Source organism: Patella vulgata, chromosome 9, assembly GCF_932274485.2.
Source record: "Patella vulgata chromosome 9, xgPatVulg1.2, whole genome shotgun sequence".
NCBI classification, from domain to species: domain Eukaryota; kingdom Metazoa; phylum Mollusca; class Gastropoda; family Patellidae; genus Patella; species Patella vulgata.
In genome coordinates this window covers 11,958,722-11,973,937 of record NC_065887.2, presented here as the reverse complement: position 1 = coordinate 11,973,937, position 15,216 = coordinate 11,958,722, and the positions used below count along the sequence as shown (strand labels likewise).

Here is a 15,216-nt window from a genome sequence, read left to right as displayed (position 1 = left end):
ACAATATGCCAAAAAAAAACGAGAAATTAGATACATTTATTTTATATACCGTCATTGTATCATTTGTAAATCGAAAGAAAAATGAAATGTTATTTTGGCTCCTCTATACAGTTGATCCTAGTCTTGATGATAGAGACTAGTAATTTCAACGTCTTACGTCCGGCTTCTAAGAACCGCCTCGGTGCCAACACCCACAACATGCTTTCATGTTCTTATCTGTCTTATGAGATCATTATTCTGCAATACAGAATATTCATTAAATTGCCCTACAACCTATCCTATATGACGAAGTCTATTATATTGCTTATATTGCTCTGGATGATGAAGTCTATTATTGTTCCTTATATGGTAAAGTCCATGCAGAGGTCCAACATTTAAATACATGTTCGCTATCCAGATAAAACGCCACAGAATGAAAAAGTTATAGTTCAGCTGTTAACAACTGTATTTTGTCCATTTCTAAAAATGCATTTTTCTCAATAATTAATTAACCGAATTAACTGAATTATTTTTAGATTCCAACTAGACAATTTGCACAATCAGAAGAAAATTTCAATTCATATGTTCCATTTTTGCACCCGATTCTTTATCACAGAGACTAAAAGAGTATTTTAATCATCGATCGAAATTTTCTTTTGCCCTGGAGTCTAAAAGAGTATTTTAATCATTGATCGAAATATTCCTTTGTCCAGGAGTCTGAAAGAGTATTTGAATCATCGATCGAAATTTTCTTCCCATGGCACAATAAATGCAAAAATTGAACGCACAGGTTAATAAAACTGTGTTGTTGCAAACTTCAGTAAATACTAAATAATTAATCGTTAAGATTTTAGTTTTTGTAACCGACTCAATGGCACCGATGGTGAACAACAAAGTGAATGGAATCTCAACAATTAAAAATAAAAATAGAACAACAATTAGAAGAATATTCGTTCTTTTCGAATCTGTGGATTCCCGGCTTATTCCTTTAGTTAAATATTTTCTGGTCTTGTCGGCTTTTCTCATGGTTATGATTAGCTTCAGGGTTATAAACAGCAACCCAGCCGTTGGAATTATTTGAATGAAAATTATTCTCATAATCTTCTGAATAAGAGAGTATGTGTATCGATTGCTCTTAATCCAGTCTTGGTATGTTTTCATGCACGTTGGAGTGAACCTGTTCTTCATTCCACGCGTCTTTCGGCTCGATTTTATATCTAAAGAAATCACTGACGAAGAATGCAACTGACAGTATGGCCATCCCAACCATAGCTCTATAGGCTAGCCTGTCTCTGCACCACGTGACTGTCCTGGTTGGGTGGCACACGGAGATGTAGCGGAACATCCCCAACAGCAATGTCAACCAAATCGACAAAGTGTGGCACATTATTGGAAGCGTACCAGTAAACCCGAATATATAACACCATGTGTATGGGTAGAAAGACTTGTCATCGGACAAATATAAGAACATCGCTTCTGGAAAACTTGTCAATGACGTCAGAAGATCTGATACAGCAATAGCCGATAACAGGGTTGAGACCAGTGATTTCATTTCACTTTTCTTTAAAATAATCAGAAATAGAATATTGATTATTGTGACACCTATACTGATATAAGTTCGTATGGGGCCTTGGAGGTACCAAGATGTCGAGGATTTGTCCACACGTGCAAAACCACCCATAGTCTCATTTCTTGATGTCACCAATGAAGATACGTTATCTAAATCGGCTATTTCCATGTTCACAAATTTGGGGGAATATCTTCCAATGTTATTCCGACTTATACGCCAAGACTCCTGTTTTATAAACGTTGATGGGTTTTTTTCTTTATATTATTGTAATTCCCAGCCTTTATAGTACTATATCTTTAAAATACTATGTTTTATTTCAGTTCGTTTTTGTTTGATATAATATTATAGAATTAATCCACATCAAACACCACACTTGTTGTAAGAATGAAAATAATTTAAAAGACGCTTTAAATATGTAATTCCTTTTCAAAGCACAATAATAGCTTTCAGAAATGTTAATGTATAATGTAAAAGTCCTCCAAACCTCCGCTCTATAACTGTACAGTCCACCAAACTTTCAATAAATAATTCCTTTGCAGGCTACTATAATAGTTCTCCAAACTTCCATTGAATATTTTCTTTATAATATTTATATGCTACTATAAAGTGTCTCCAAACTTCCAATGTACAATTCCGTTTCTGGCTTCTATAAAAATTCTCTTTTCAAAGCACTCTAAAATTCTTTAAACTCCCTAATCATTCGTCCCTTATCAAAGCACCATTAAAATTATCCAAACCATCAATGTATCCTTGTTGAAGTTAGCGAAACAGGACTCATCTGAACTAGACAATTAGTTGTAGATGTGAATGTAATAGTTCCGTAGAGAAATCAAAACGCTGAAGCCAAATAATAAAAAAGCCCTGTTTTTACGCTGTTTGAATGGCATTTAGTAATTGAACACATTAAAATAAACACAACAGTTCTATGGATAACAATTACTGCATTTCTATTAAAGCTACGGTCCAACAATGATTCTCTTGTCGTTATCAATCACGTTGAAATTTACCTGCGTGGCAGGTAACATTGACATTTGGGATTGTGTTAGACTTATGGAAAGGATATGTTGACATAATTCCTTGCATTATTCAAAAAAATTATGAATGTTTTCTGGTGGTCTTTAACTTGTGAAATTTACACAAATGACTATAATCTTGTCCAAGTGAAAATAATCAATCCCGTACAAAGTTATATTATTACATATTGGATTTGTTTTGTTTTGTTATAACGGTACGCTGCGTAGTTAGTCATGTACGCAGGTTTGTGTGTACGGATCTCATACACATAACGTTACAACAAACGAATAAAAATACTTTTTATTAGTTGACCTATGTAATCGTCTTTATTAAACTCATTTATAATTGATTGGAATCCCATCGAGAACATAAACTAGCCCTTTCAAATCATCACCACAATGCAATTAGCAAATTATGAATTCCCTCGTGGCTTGTTGCTATGGAAGACAAAATGAGACAATTTTAATGATTCGTGTTTCTATACATTCTTATGTAGAGTGGGCCATGCTCTAAAAGTTTTACAACAAACAGATAATATTTCGGGCTTATTTTAACATTATATTAGACTGGAAGTCTGACCACGTTTGATTTTTGAGGATATAACCATTTGGGAATTTTTTACAAATGGCTCAAAATTCTGACCGGAAGGATCCACCTCAGTCGGTGGAAAGTCTACTTTTGATTTCTAATCTATATCCTGCATGAAAGTTGTACATAGGAAATTTCTGAATATTTTTATATCAAGATTTTAACTTAGACTTTTTGAAGCAAAGAAAATATTTTCAAGTATAGCATTTTTAATACTTTAAGAAACCTATAATATATTAATTTCTTTGTCGTCTAAAATTATTTTTCTATTTTAATATTTTATGATATAAGAATGTTAAGGATAAAATGCCAAAAAAGAAAGTCAAAGACAATTTGTTGTTTAAAATGTTGATTTTGTGCAAAAAATGTTGACATAAGAATTTAGAAACAACAATTAATTTTAATCAGATTGGTTTGAACTTGCCGTAAAATGGATATAGTAACCATTGGCTATAAGTACATGCAATTAAGATTTTTCACCTTATGTGGTCTTTAAAATATTGCTTTCGTATGTGAATTAAAGCATTTGTAGGTTGTCGTTAGATGTTTTAGGTGTTATTCGGTGCTGGGTTTACCCATAGGCTTGGCAGACTGAACCCGTCGTCATCCTATCGGCTCAGATGTGTTTAAAACACGAAAATTAAATGGAGTTTAACGTCCTACTCCGACTGGACTTATGATGGCGTCGTATACGCCATACGGTTTCCTATGAAGAAGAATTTTGCCCGAAACCATGCCATAAAATCCCATTAAACATTCTCGGCCAACACCGGTAGAGAACCTACTACCCCCAGTCTAGCGAGTCAGCGTCTTACTCACTTAGCCACCGTGGCCCCTGTTTAAAACACACTTCAATCTTCCTCTATTCGTGAGGGTGGGAGATTGGGAGGGGTCTCATAAGTGGGATATCATATAGGGCCCATCTCTGCATTTAAAGGACAATATTGGTGCCAGTCATTATCACATATGTAATAGAGCTGGTTAAACACGTTCCAAATATAATTTTAACGCAGAGATCATTGCTATGATAGCTGAGTAATACAGGTTTCCTGAATCGGAAGTGACGAACGCCAAAGGAAAACACCAGTGATCCCTCTATATAACTGACTGATGTGACGAGTGATAACAGATACACGGCCGAATTTCTGCTCACTAATAATTCTTGCCAAGACCAAAAGTTGTTATATGGGACTGTAAGAGGATACCTGACAATTCAATAAAGTAATTGAATGTCATTAGATAAGAGTACACGAGAAAAATAGAAATAGTCCGTACATTCCCTTGTTTATATTCATTCTATACCTTATAAAAACATGGTAATGCACGGACTTTTTCTGTTTTTCTTTCGTGTTCACTTATCTAGTGGCAGTCAATTCTTTTTATGAATTGTCAGATATCCTCTCACAGTCTCACACAACAACTTTTGGTCTTCGAAGGAATTATTAGTGAGCAGAAATTCGCCCATATATCTGTTATCACTCATCACATCAGTCAGTTATATAGAGAGATGACTGGTGTTTTCCTTTGGCGTTCGTCACTTCCGATTCAGGAAACCTGTATTACTCAGCTATCGTAGCAATGATTTCTGTGTTAAAATTATATTTTGAACGTGTTTATCCAGCTGTTTATGACTGACACCAATATTGCCCTTTAAATCCGGCATTGGTAATAGTGCTTTTTCAAATGCATAAAATGAAACGTGAAATTGTGTAACAATATTGTCGTTGCGACATTGTTTTCAAATTTATAGATAAGGAATGCCGAAATATGATGGCTGAAACAATACTGTTATCTTTACAAATTATTGATTCTAAATTCATAATCAAGAAATTTAGCAAGTGTGCAGGTTGTTTTGATAAGTTAACTAAGCTATATATTAATGAACATGTTTGTCATTTACATGTTTCTTTGTTATAAAACATATATCATATTTATTGACCAAATTAGGTAACAATCCCTGTCGATATCCAGGGTTGGGTGCATGTCCATTCCATATTTGGAATTTAGCTGTTATCAGTCTTTTACCTAAACATCACAGACAAAAGAATAGGCACCTATAAAAGAGGGAGTGGGGGCTAGAATAGTCAGACACGCATTGGTTTCTCTAGACGACTATTTCACGATGTAGTGGTTTCCTGGGTCTAGTAACACTGGTTAGACTTTTACAGGAGTGGGGTTGGAGAGAAAGAGATGTTAATTTTAAATATTGTAATGTAGACTATTGTTTAACTGTTATGATATAAAACGTATAGAAAAAAAAGCTATCATTGTTTCTGTTACATATTTGAGAAAACTTAATGGTCAAGTCCTTAAGAAAAGAGATACAACAGTAGCAGCCCAGAGTCAACCACTTAGACGATCATGCCAGCGGTAGTGCTGCAATGGCTGCAACGATTGTAATACGACAAGAGGCAAAGAAGGATATGCGTTGGGTTTGTTTTGCCAAAAAATAGTTACTGTCCTTACGGTAAAAGGAATAAATATATAACAAAATGATCCTGTAAACATATCTTATTTATTTTGCTTCTTATTGTGAACAATATTCAAATGGTAACACATCAATAACAACACATTTGTACACTTATGGATGTTTAATCTGTAATCAAGGATACAAAGTCAGAGGGGTCAAAACCAAAAGTACGACACAGATGTTAGTAGCGCGTGTGTCCTCCATGGGCCATCATCACGGTAGGCTACAGCATTAACGCGACCCCTATAAATGTGTAGGGTGGTCCGGTGATGAAATGTGAAGCCTCCCTACGCCATTACACTTCCCCCATCCCATCAATTCGTTTCGAAGACGCAGCAGTCTGCAAGACGTTCCCCAAGACGTGTCCACACACGTTGACGGCCATCAGCGTGATAAAGATGAAAGCGACTCTCATCACTGGTAAGCACACTTTGCCAGTCTACTCTTCTCCATGTCTGGTGTCATTGAGCCCATAACAAACGCCACTGACGGTGATGATCCCTGAGGATAGCTCCAACATAAGGTCGTCGTGCACGGAGTATTACTTCTCTTAGACGTCGTCTTACGGTGTTGGCACTTACTGGTCCTTGTCTCCCGACGACTGCTGCACCTGTTCGAGTCGCTGGGCGGAATCTGTCACGCAGATCAGTGACCCGGATGTAGCGGTCTTGAGTCTGGGTTGTAACGCGTTGTGGACCAGGACGTTGACGGTCACGTGTTGATCCAGTAACTCGAACACGTTCCACCAACCTTACAATAGTGGACTGATGACAATTGAAGTGTCTGGCAATAGCACGTGTAGACATGCTAGCCCTGGACATTCCCATGGCTTCATTGCTTTGATTTTCAGTAAGTCTCGGCATCTCTAGCTCGATTCTTTCACACGTCCAACAACAAATTACGACGGATTGACGTTTCACAGTTTATGTACTGCACATTAAGTTGAAAACATGCTTTTAAAGGGCTCACACACAATGCTGCATCTCGTGCAATTTTTTTTTTTTTTTGCACACGGGCCGATATTTTTTGCGTTTGGGAGCATTGTGTGAAACAATAGTTCATAGTATTGCATAATATTATACATACAAAACCACCTAGTAATAAAATATTTGGGAAAAAAAAGTGATGCGTTTTCTATGGCGCTCAGTATACAATGTTCCAAGATGATCAATTCAGAATTCCAGCCCCTACAACCCTATGATGATTCATGCCTGAAAAAGATAGACCAATTGGGGTGAAACAATCATTGAATGAATCATAGACATCAGATAGTCATCAAGTACCTGCAACTGAAAGGACCAACGCCAAAACAGGTACATGGCGACATTTTCCAAGGACTGATTACGTTATGTCAGCTGTGAACGATTTCTTCATGACTGGCATCCAGGCCTTGCAAGGTCGTTGGCAAAGATGTGTACACCTCGAACTCGAAGACACACACACAAAAAAAGAAACTATCGACTTTATTCAGGTCTTTTACAGATGGTCTTAGAACTTTTTAGCCAGCTCTTGTACAGTGCAATTCGAACTCGAACACTCTTCTTCGAGTCTAGACCAAAAAATCAATAAAATGTGCAATGCTAATTTGTGTGTGGGGTGGAGAATTCAATAAATAGAACTACATTACTGGTATTAAATATTTACAACATTTACGATCCGATAGTTATGAAATTTGATCGATAACTCTCTTATACTAGTCCTTTGTAGTCCGAAAAGACGCACCGACGAACAATGACAATACAGGTTTAGATATGTGGGCAAATAAAAACTCAAAATGATCTCATTTAATAAATTTTTTAATTGAAATATATCAGATTTCATTTTATTTATTTGTAAAGCATTCACATTCTGATTACAGACAATATGAAGGCCTCCTTTAAATATTTCTATAAATAAATGTTTTATTTATTTTAAATAATTCATAATTGAGCATTATATAAATACAATTAACAGAATATCACAGGATATTTATTTATTACCACCCAAAAATGCATTCCGGGGGGCACTGGCTCACTGTCCAACAAATCTCGGGTATGATTCTGATGCTGGCCAAGAAAGTTCTTCTGTATGTTATGCGGAGGGCCTGGCAAGGAAAGTGTCTACTTGTTGGGATAAACGTAAAAGAAACTGGCCAGTTGAAATTCGAAATTAGAGTAGGCGGTAGCGCTGCCGTCGGGTCCAAACTGCCTTCATAGCACACTGGCGTATACCTGTCTTCATTAGCCTAGTCAGTGCAAAATAGTAGGGGTCTTTAGCAGTGGGAAGACCCAGAGAAAACCCACGAGGTTGGACAAGCAACCCTACTCCTTGTCACGTACAATCGAGGAATATTTATCTAAAGGAAATGAACCGCCCAACCGTCTCCTACCTGTGCGGGACAAGCTTCTCATTTGGCTCCTCTTGCAAGTTTCCCTGGCAACACTTGTCTGCGATATCACCCAAGGTGAAAGCGGACATTAAGACTCAAGGAAGAAGAACTAACAAGAGAAAACTTGTCCAAACGTCGTTTTGCTATATGTGTACAAGCCAGTCATCGTTTTCTATATAAACTATGTTTTTATGCTATGTTAATATCCATCATGTTAAAATATTAATATAACAGATAATGCTGAGATACGGTATCTTGTAACGGTGGTAACCGTTATGGAAGCCGGTTATGTCAAGATGCAAATATGAAGACCTGTCTATTATACGCCTCAAAATTTTTTTTAAAAAAAAAAATACAATTTTTGTCTTTTTATTTCTAATCACACCTATCTATTTGATTTATAATTGTATTTTATATTTATTTTAAAAGATTTTAGATTTAGTATGTCATCAAGATGTCGTAAATTTGACCAAAACTGCTGATTATTTTGGAGTTAAAATGTCCATATCTGACATCATTAGTTTATAAAAGGATGAATTACTCAATTTTTCTCCGACAACTGGGTAACCTCCAAATCTGGTACATTGTATGTGCACAAAATATCATATTGGTGAGATTAGAATCATTGTATCTGACTTGTTTAAGGCAAGAACATGGTAAGGAAATCCCTTATGTGGATCCAGGAAGTGGCCCAATAGTCTGATCTCAACATCAACATGCGTAAAGTCTAAACATAAATATTAACAAGCGGTTGCCATGCAAGATATGCCCACATTTTGCAAGAGATGGACAGAGAACAAGTTAAAAAAAAAATGATGTGAATTTTTGTACAATCAGGGGCCATAATCCATGAAGTTACGGTCCGTTACATGCTAATTTTGAAAGTAACCGAGATCTTTGGGAGATAGATCTATATTTCGAGTTTCGTCAATTGTGACCTGTAGAATGTCCACAAACAAATTGTGGACAGACGTCCAGATGGACGAACAGGGATGACGTCAACATATGTCCACGTGAAAATGTGGGCGTATAAAAACAACAAAATCTTTCCAAAAATATGACAATGAGAACAGGCGAATTTTTAATTATGTAAGAAAGCATAGACACCCTTTTTACCCCCAGCTAAATTAATTGGTATCATTATATACTAATAGGCCCTATACAAGTGCCTATGGTCTGAGCAGGTTTACAGCTCATACTATGAGCCTCATAGATTGATCAATATATATATATATATATAGAGAGAGAGAGAGAGAGAAAGAGAGAGAGAGGGTTTAATGTCCACTCGACACAAACTAGGTCATATTGGGACTAACATATGGTTCAATTTTATTTCAATAACTCGCATGCGTGTAGGGGTCTTTTGCAGTGGGAGGAAACCGGAGGACCCGGAGAAAATCAATGATGTTGGACAGGCGTGATCAATATAGGATAGTCAATAGAGCACTGTAGTATAGACTATATTAGTGTTATATTAACAGACATTACCAAGCTTTCACAGCCCTTCTTTTAACTCTATACATGATAACAGATCTTTAAGGTCACACCCAATATAGTACTACATGTGACGTCACATTATATGGTGTTGATAACACATGCATTTTTTTACATCGGACCTAGTGATACAAACTGATTGAGGGGGGTTAATATAGGCTATGCCTATTCCCTATTTTGAATAAAAATATTGTTTATAAAAATATACAAACTGGTCCGGGCAGAATTGGTGCTTTTTTCTCATTTTATGTACCATACCCATTTTCACTAAATAGGAAATTGTTTTAGAATTTAATTTGCAGAAGAAAAAAGTTATCATCAAAGGCTAATTAAATGGCCTCAATATTATCCCTATCAGTGATATTGGCAACCAAGCTATTATTTACTCCTGATAAGTTTAAGACGTTATATGTTGCAAAACTCAGATGGAGTGTGCTGAATGTTACAGATGCATATTGCTTTAAATGTTAAAACAAAATGAATGCAATAAAAAATATACAATCACTGGTTCCCCCAAATTACACCATAATTTGATTAACAAATCAGTTAAAATGTTTGAAAGACTCAAAATTCTACACAGAAGTATTAAATAGTTTTAAACAATATAAAAATCTCTTTGATAATAATATTTGAGCAACGTATAATTGAAAAGTATCGTAATTGAGACATTTTCTTAATTAAAATACATGGACTATAATGCTTTAAAATCTGAGACAACATTCATTATGTTTAAAAATAAGACTTCCCTTAACATCTGAAACAATAGTCATTATGTTTAAAAATAAGACATCCCTTAACATCTGAGACAATAGTCATTATGTTTAAAAATAAGACATCCCTTAACATCTGAGACAATAGTCATTATGTTTAAAAATAAGACATCCCTTAACATCTGAGACAATAGTCATTATGTTTAAAAATAAGACATCTCTTCAATATACAACTATATACAATAAGTAAACAATAAACTACAGAAATTTACAAATTAGCTATATATACAAATTGAAATAAAATACTTTATAAACAATACTTTTAAATTGAAAACTTTATAGGCATTTACTACATACATTATTTGAAACATTGGTCCAGCAACTAATCCAATTTAAATACAGATCTATATTTTGATGACCTCCACTACATGAAGATCTGACCGGTTGTAGCGATGGTGTTTTAAGTAACTATTCATAAATACAATTTTTGCTTTGTTTGGTTTTCTATTGTTACAAATATGTACCCACAATTATGCAAATAAAAAGATGAGAATTTGACGCCACAAACTATTTGATTGGCTAATTCCTCATGTCACCCAGAAAGCAGGCTATTGAACAACTTCTCCAGATCTAAGTGTAGTAAAACAAAATTTGAAACTATAAAACTGTCCAACAACAATTTTATTGTTGGAGTATTAATAAAAAAAGAAACGTAAATGTTATGCAAAAGGAGTGATAACTTCATGATTAATTGACTAGTAACTTATGTTTTCCTTTACATTTGCTCCAACTTCTGTAATTCGAATTCTGGTATGTCTAAACCTAACCATTGCAAAATCTCATAATACGAGAATACAAAAGCTTCGCTGATTTGATGAGAATGCTCAGACAAGCCCTGGGATTCCAGTTGTAAAGAGCGAGTGAATTTTAATCTAGCTTCAAGTTCAGCTCTCTTTCTAGCTTCAGCTATAGCTTTCTGTCTCTCTTCTTCTATCAGTCTGGCTGCTTCTTCTTCCCGGCGTTGTCTGGGAAAAAAAATCATTGTATGAGAACACTTCTGTAAATCTGACAAAGTACTTTCAATATCTATGGTATGGAATGTAATTCCTACCTACCCTACTCCAAAAACTGTAGAGTGTTTCAATGCCATGAGCAGTAACTCTGTGAAAATGTGTTATATGATTTTGAATTTTGATAGGGTTCCTCCTTAGAACTAGTTAAACAATTCGAGCTAGCTTGACCTGTAGAGCATTCCCCAGAATTCTGGACAGACCAAAGGACAAATGATTTAAGAGGCAACGGCAATATACTCCCACACAAAATGTAGATGTATAAAAAAGATATGGTAGCAGAATAATTATTACTTTGTGTAAAACACATGGCAGTGTTAATCAATAGAAACCAGTGTAAACTTCAAATGACCATGGAAATAAGCCTACACAGCGCCAATGTCTCGAGAGCAGCTGATCCGAAAGAAAAACTTGGATGTTTAAAAAAAATTGATATTTTGCGAAGGGGGATAACTCTGCTGAATATTGATAGTGTTCCTCTCATCACCCAATACTTCAAACCAAATATGAAAATAATCTGTTAAAAACTGTAATGTGGACTATAATATTGATTGATGCATTAGGAACATAATTAAAACAATTACTTTTCTAAGGCCTCTTTTTGCTTTCTTAATTCTTCCTCTTCTTTCATCCGTCTCTCATATTCAATTCTTTCTTGCTCTTCCATCTGTGATTTCTTCTCTTCTTCTAATCTATATAATTCTTCTTCTTCAGCTTGTCTAAGCAGCAATAATTCTGAAGATATATACAAAATGTTTTAGAATAGTTTAGCTGTTGGAGAGAGAGAGAGAGAGGGGAGAGGGGGAGAGAGAGAGAGAGAGAGAGAGAGAGATGCTTCAATTTTATTTCAGTAATTCGCTTGTGGGTAGGGGGTCTTTAGCAGTGAGAGGAAATTAAATTCAGTTTATTCTCATCTGCAAAATTAAACATAAATTAATAAAGAAATGGTGCTTATAAAGTTTGTCATTAATTCGGTCAGGTGGGCGTACCTAATCTCTTCTGTTCCTCTTCTAGTTGTCTTCTTCTCATTTCTTCAAATTTTCGTTGTCTTTCCTCCTTTAATCTTTTGTCTCTTTCTATTTCCTGTAGTCTTCGCTTCTCTCGTTCTCGAGATTCTAGTTCTTCACGCAATCTATCAGATTCTTCTTGCTGCTTTCGCAATCTATAATTTAGAACAAACTTTACAGAATTTGTTACAATTAGAGTTTTTGTAAATCTGGCAATGGTTTAGTCATTTCAAAAAACATTTTATAATTTATGCTGTTTAACATCCTATGGGCTAATGAACGATGGGCATATGCCTTACAGTGTGCTATATTATTCCAACTGTCAAGGGTTCTTTTACATGCATACCTCTGTTTATCAACCCATCCTATGTCCAGCACCACCACCACTGAAAATCCTGGTGAACTTTCTTGGCCACTACCAGGATCAACAGGTCGATCCACTGGTTAGCAAGCCAGCCACCTCTGCTCTCCAACTGCTAAGAACACAACTAACCTTCTTTGTTCTTCTTGTCTCCTTCTAGCATCTTCTGCTTCAATTTCTCTCTGCCTATCTCTTTCCTGTTTTTCTCTTTCTCTCTTGGCTTCCTCCTCTCTTTCTTTTCTCTTTCTGTCAACTTCTTCTCTTCGTTTAGCAGCAGCTGCTGCACGTTTAGCTGCTCTAGCATCTTTGTTTGAAATTAAATTTAGTTTATTTTCATCCTGCAAAATTAAACATAAATACATAAGGAAATAGAGCTTATGATGTCCACTGAACTGAAACATACTTTGTCATTTATTTCTTTGCAATTGGGTTTCTTTAGCTGTTTGAAGAACAAAGGGAAAACCAGTGAGACCAGAAAGACAATCCTACAAACATACATATTACATACATCCCAGGATTAAGACATCCTTGCCCCAAATTTGACCTGTACCTGCTAAAAGTTGACTTACATCAGAATCTTCTTTTTCTTCAGCAGGTTCTGGTTCTGCGGTTACATCTGGTTTAAGAGGTGATGGTGCTTTCTCTGATTCTGGTTCTGGTTCAGGTGTAGGGGATCTATCTCTTATAATGATAAACTCCATACCATCAGATTCAGGTGTAGCAAACTGCAATATATATCAATCTTTAATTACAGTTCATATACCAGGACACCAGATATAATTCCACAATCATATTACAGATGACACCTGAATCAATTCTAAATGTGGTACTTACAATAGAATCAACCACTATCCAGAGTGGACATGTACAACAGAATAAACCCTACTATCAGATATAACTCACTAGAATGGACACCAGAATTAACTCCACTATCAGAGTGGACACCAGAATTTACTCCATTATCAGAGTGGACGCCAGAATCAACTCTTCTATCAGGATACATATCATAACTAACTCCACTATCAGAATGGATACCAGAATTTACTCCATTATCAGAGTGGACGCCAGAATCAACTCTTCTATCAGGATACATATCATAATTAACTCCACTATCAGAATGGATACCAGAATTAACTCTACTATCAGAGTGGACACCCAGATCAACTCTTCTATCAGAATATAAACCATAATTAACTCTACTATCAGGATGGATACCAGAATTAACTCTACTATCAGGATGCATGGATACCAGAATTAAATCTACTATCAGAATGGTCACCAGAATCAACTCCGTTATCAGATCAGAATAGACACAAGGATAAATTATAGAAATAACCACAAAATCTACTCTAAATGGGACACTTACACTTCTACTATCAGACCGGACTCCAGAATCAAGACGTGGGGTGATGGATTTTGGTGGTACTGGTGCTGTTGGTTCTTTAACTGGACTAGGTTTGTCTTCTGGTACAGGTACAGCAACAGGGGGGCTAACAGAAGCGACTTCTTCAGCTTTCTTTGACTTCTTCGTTTTCTTTCCTTTTTTCTTCTTCTCTTCTTTCTTTGGTGGTGGTGGAGGGGGTGCTTTAGCTTTCTTTTCCTTGGGTTTACCTTAAAACAATCAAAAATAAGGTTCTTTAGAAATATTATGATTTAAAGACCTATCCATAAAAAGAAAGAGTCATTGGTAAGGGAAAACATAATGAAGACTATCTCTTTGGTATGAATAACAAGCGCTTTTTAAATTTGATTTATCTACAGTATAGTTGGGATATTTCTTCGCAATAGAAGTTTTAAATTCCTATATTCAGCTGATTTTGCTTCAGCTGTTTACAATTTCATTCCAAAAAAGTTCACTGATTGAATTCCACTAAATCTTCACAAAACAGAATTAAATTGGATGGTGGTGGGAGTTCTTATCTGAATCTGAAAAATCTCATCTGATATAATAACAAAACCGTCTTTGTTGTACATAGATCAATGAGTAATCAATAAGGCATTGTTGTTCTTTTTTTAAAATACACAAAAGCTTTCGATAGATAACTCCACACTCACAATAACAAATTAAAAGCGACAGTACCCTATATAAGCAATCAATTATTCACAGAAAGCAATCAAGCACAAATCAAACACAAGCAATTATCAAACAATATCAATACATATTATCATACATAACTGATACAATATATTGGACAATATTTATATTATATATTTTAGACAATATTTATCATATATTGGACAATATTTATCATATATTGGACAATATTTATCATATATTGGACCATATATAAGTTGTTCAAATAATGTATCATTTAATGTCACATCCGGTCATTTTGGGACTAAAACATGGTTCAATTTTATTTCAATAATTTATTGCTTGCACGTAGGGGTCTTTAGCAGTGGGAGGAACCGGAGGACCTGGAGAAAACCCAAGAGGTTGGACAGGCGACCCTACTCCTTGTCACATACAACCAAACTGCAAAGAACTAAAAATTTGATTGGCTCAGCCTTAGACAAAACAATAACATTTGAATGATCATTGTATAAACAAAATATCAGTTGATATGATCAAAGTAAAAAAGGGA

At 35.4% G+C, this 15,216-nt stretch overlaps 1 protein-coding gene across 3 annotated transcripts in view; it reads right to left on the bottom strand.

The window, feature by feature from the left end:
* Positions 1-7,401: 7,401 nt before the first annotated feature.
* The window catches only part of LOC126832379 (uncharacterized protein KIAA2012 homolog), a 53,924-nt gene continuing 46,109 nt past the window's right edge, over positions 7,402-15,216 (bottom strand). For all 3 annotated transcript variants that reach the window (XM_050563130.2, XM_050563131.2, XM_056103376.1), the window contains 6 exons: positions 13,998-14,242; positions 13,201-13,356; positions 12,764-12,969; positions 12,253-12,425; positions 11,848-11,998; positions 7,402-11,218 (listed from right to left, as the gene is read on the bottom strand). In XM_050563130.2, coding sequence (XP_050419087.1) covers positions 10,969-11,218; positions 11,848-11,998; positions 12,253-12,425; positions 12,764-12,969; positions 13,201-13,356; positions 13,998-14,242 — 1,181 coding nt within the window. In that variant the 3' untranslated portion in view covers positions 7,402-10,968. The remainder of the gene's footprint in view (positions 11,219-11,847; positions 11,999-12,252; positions 12,426-12,763; positions 12,970-13,200; positions 13,357-13,997; positions 14,243-15,216) is intronic.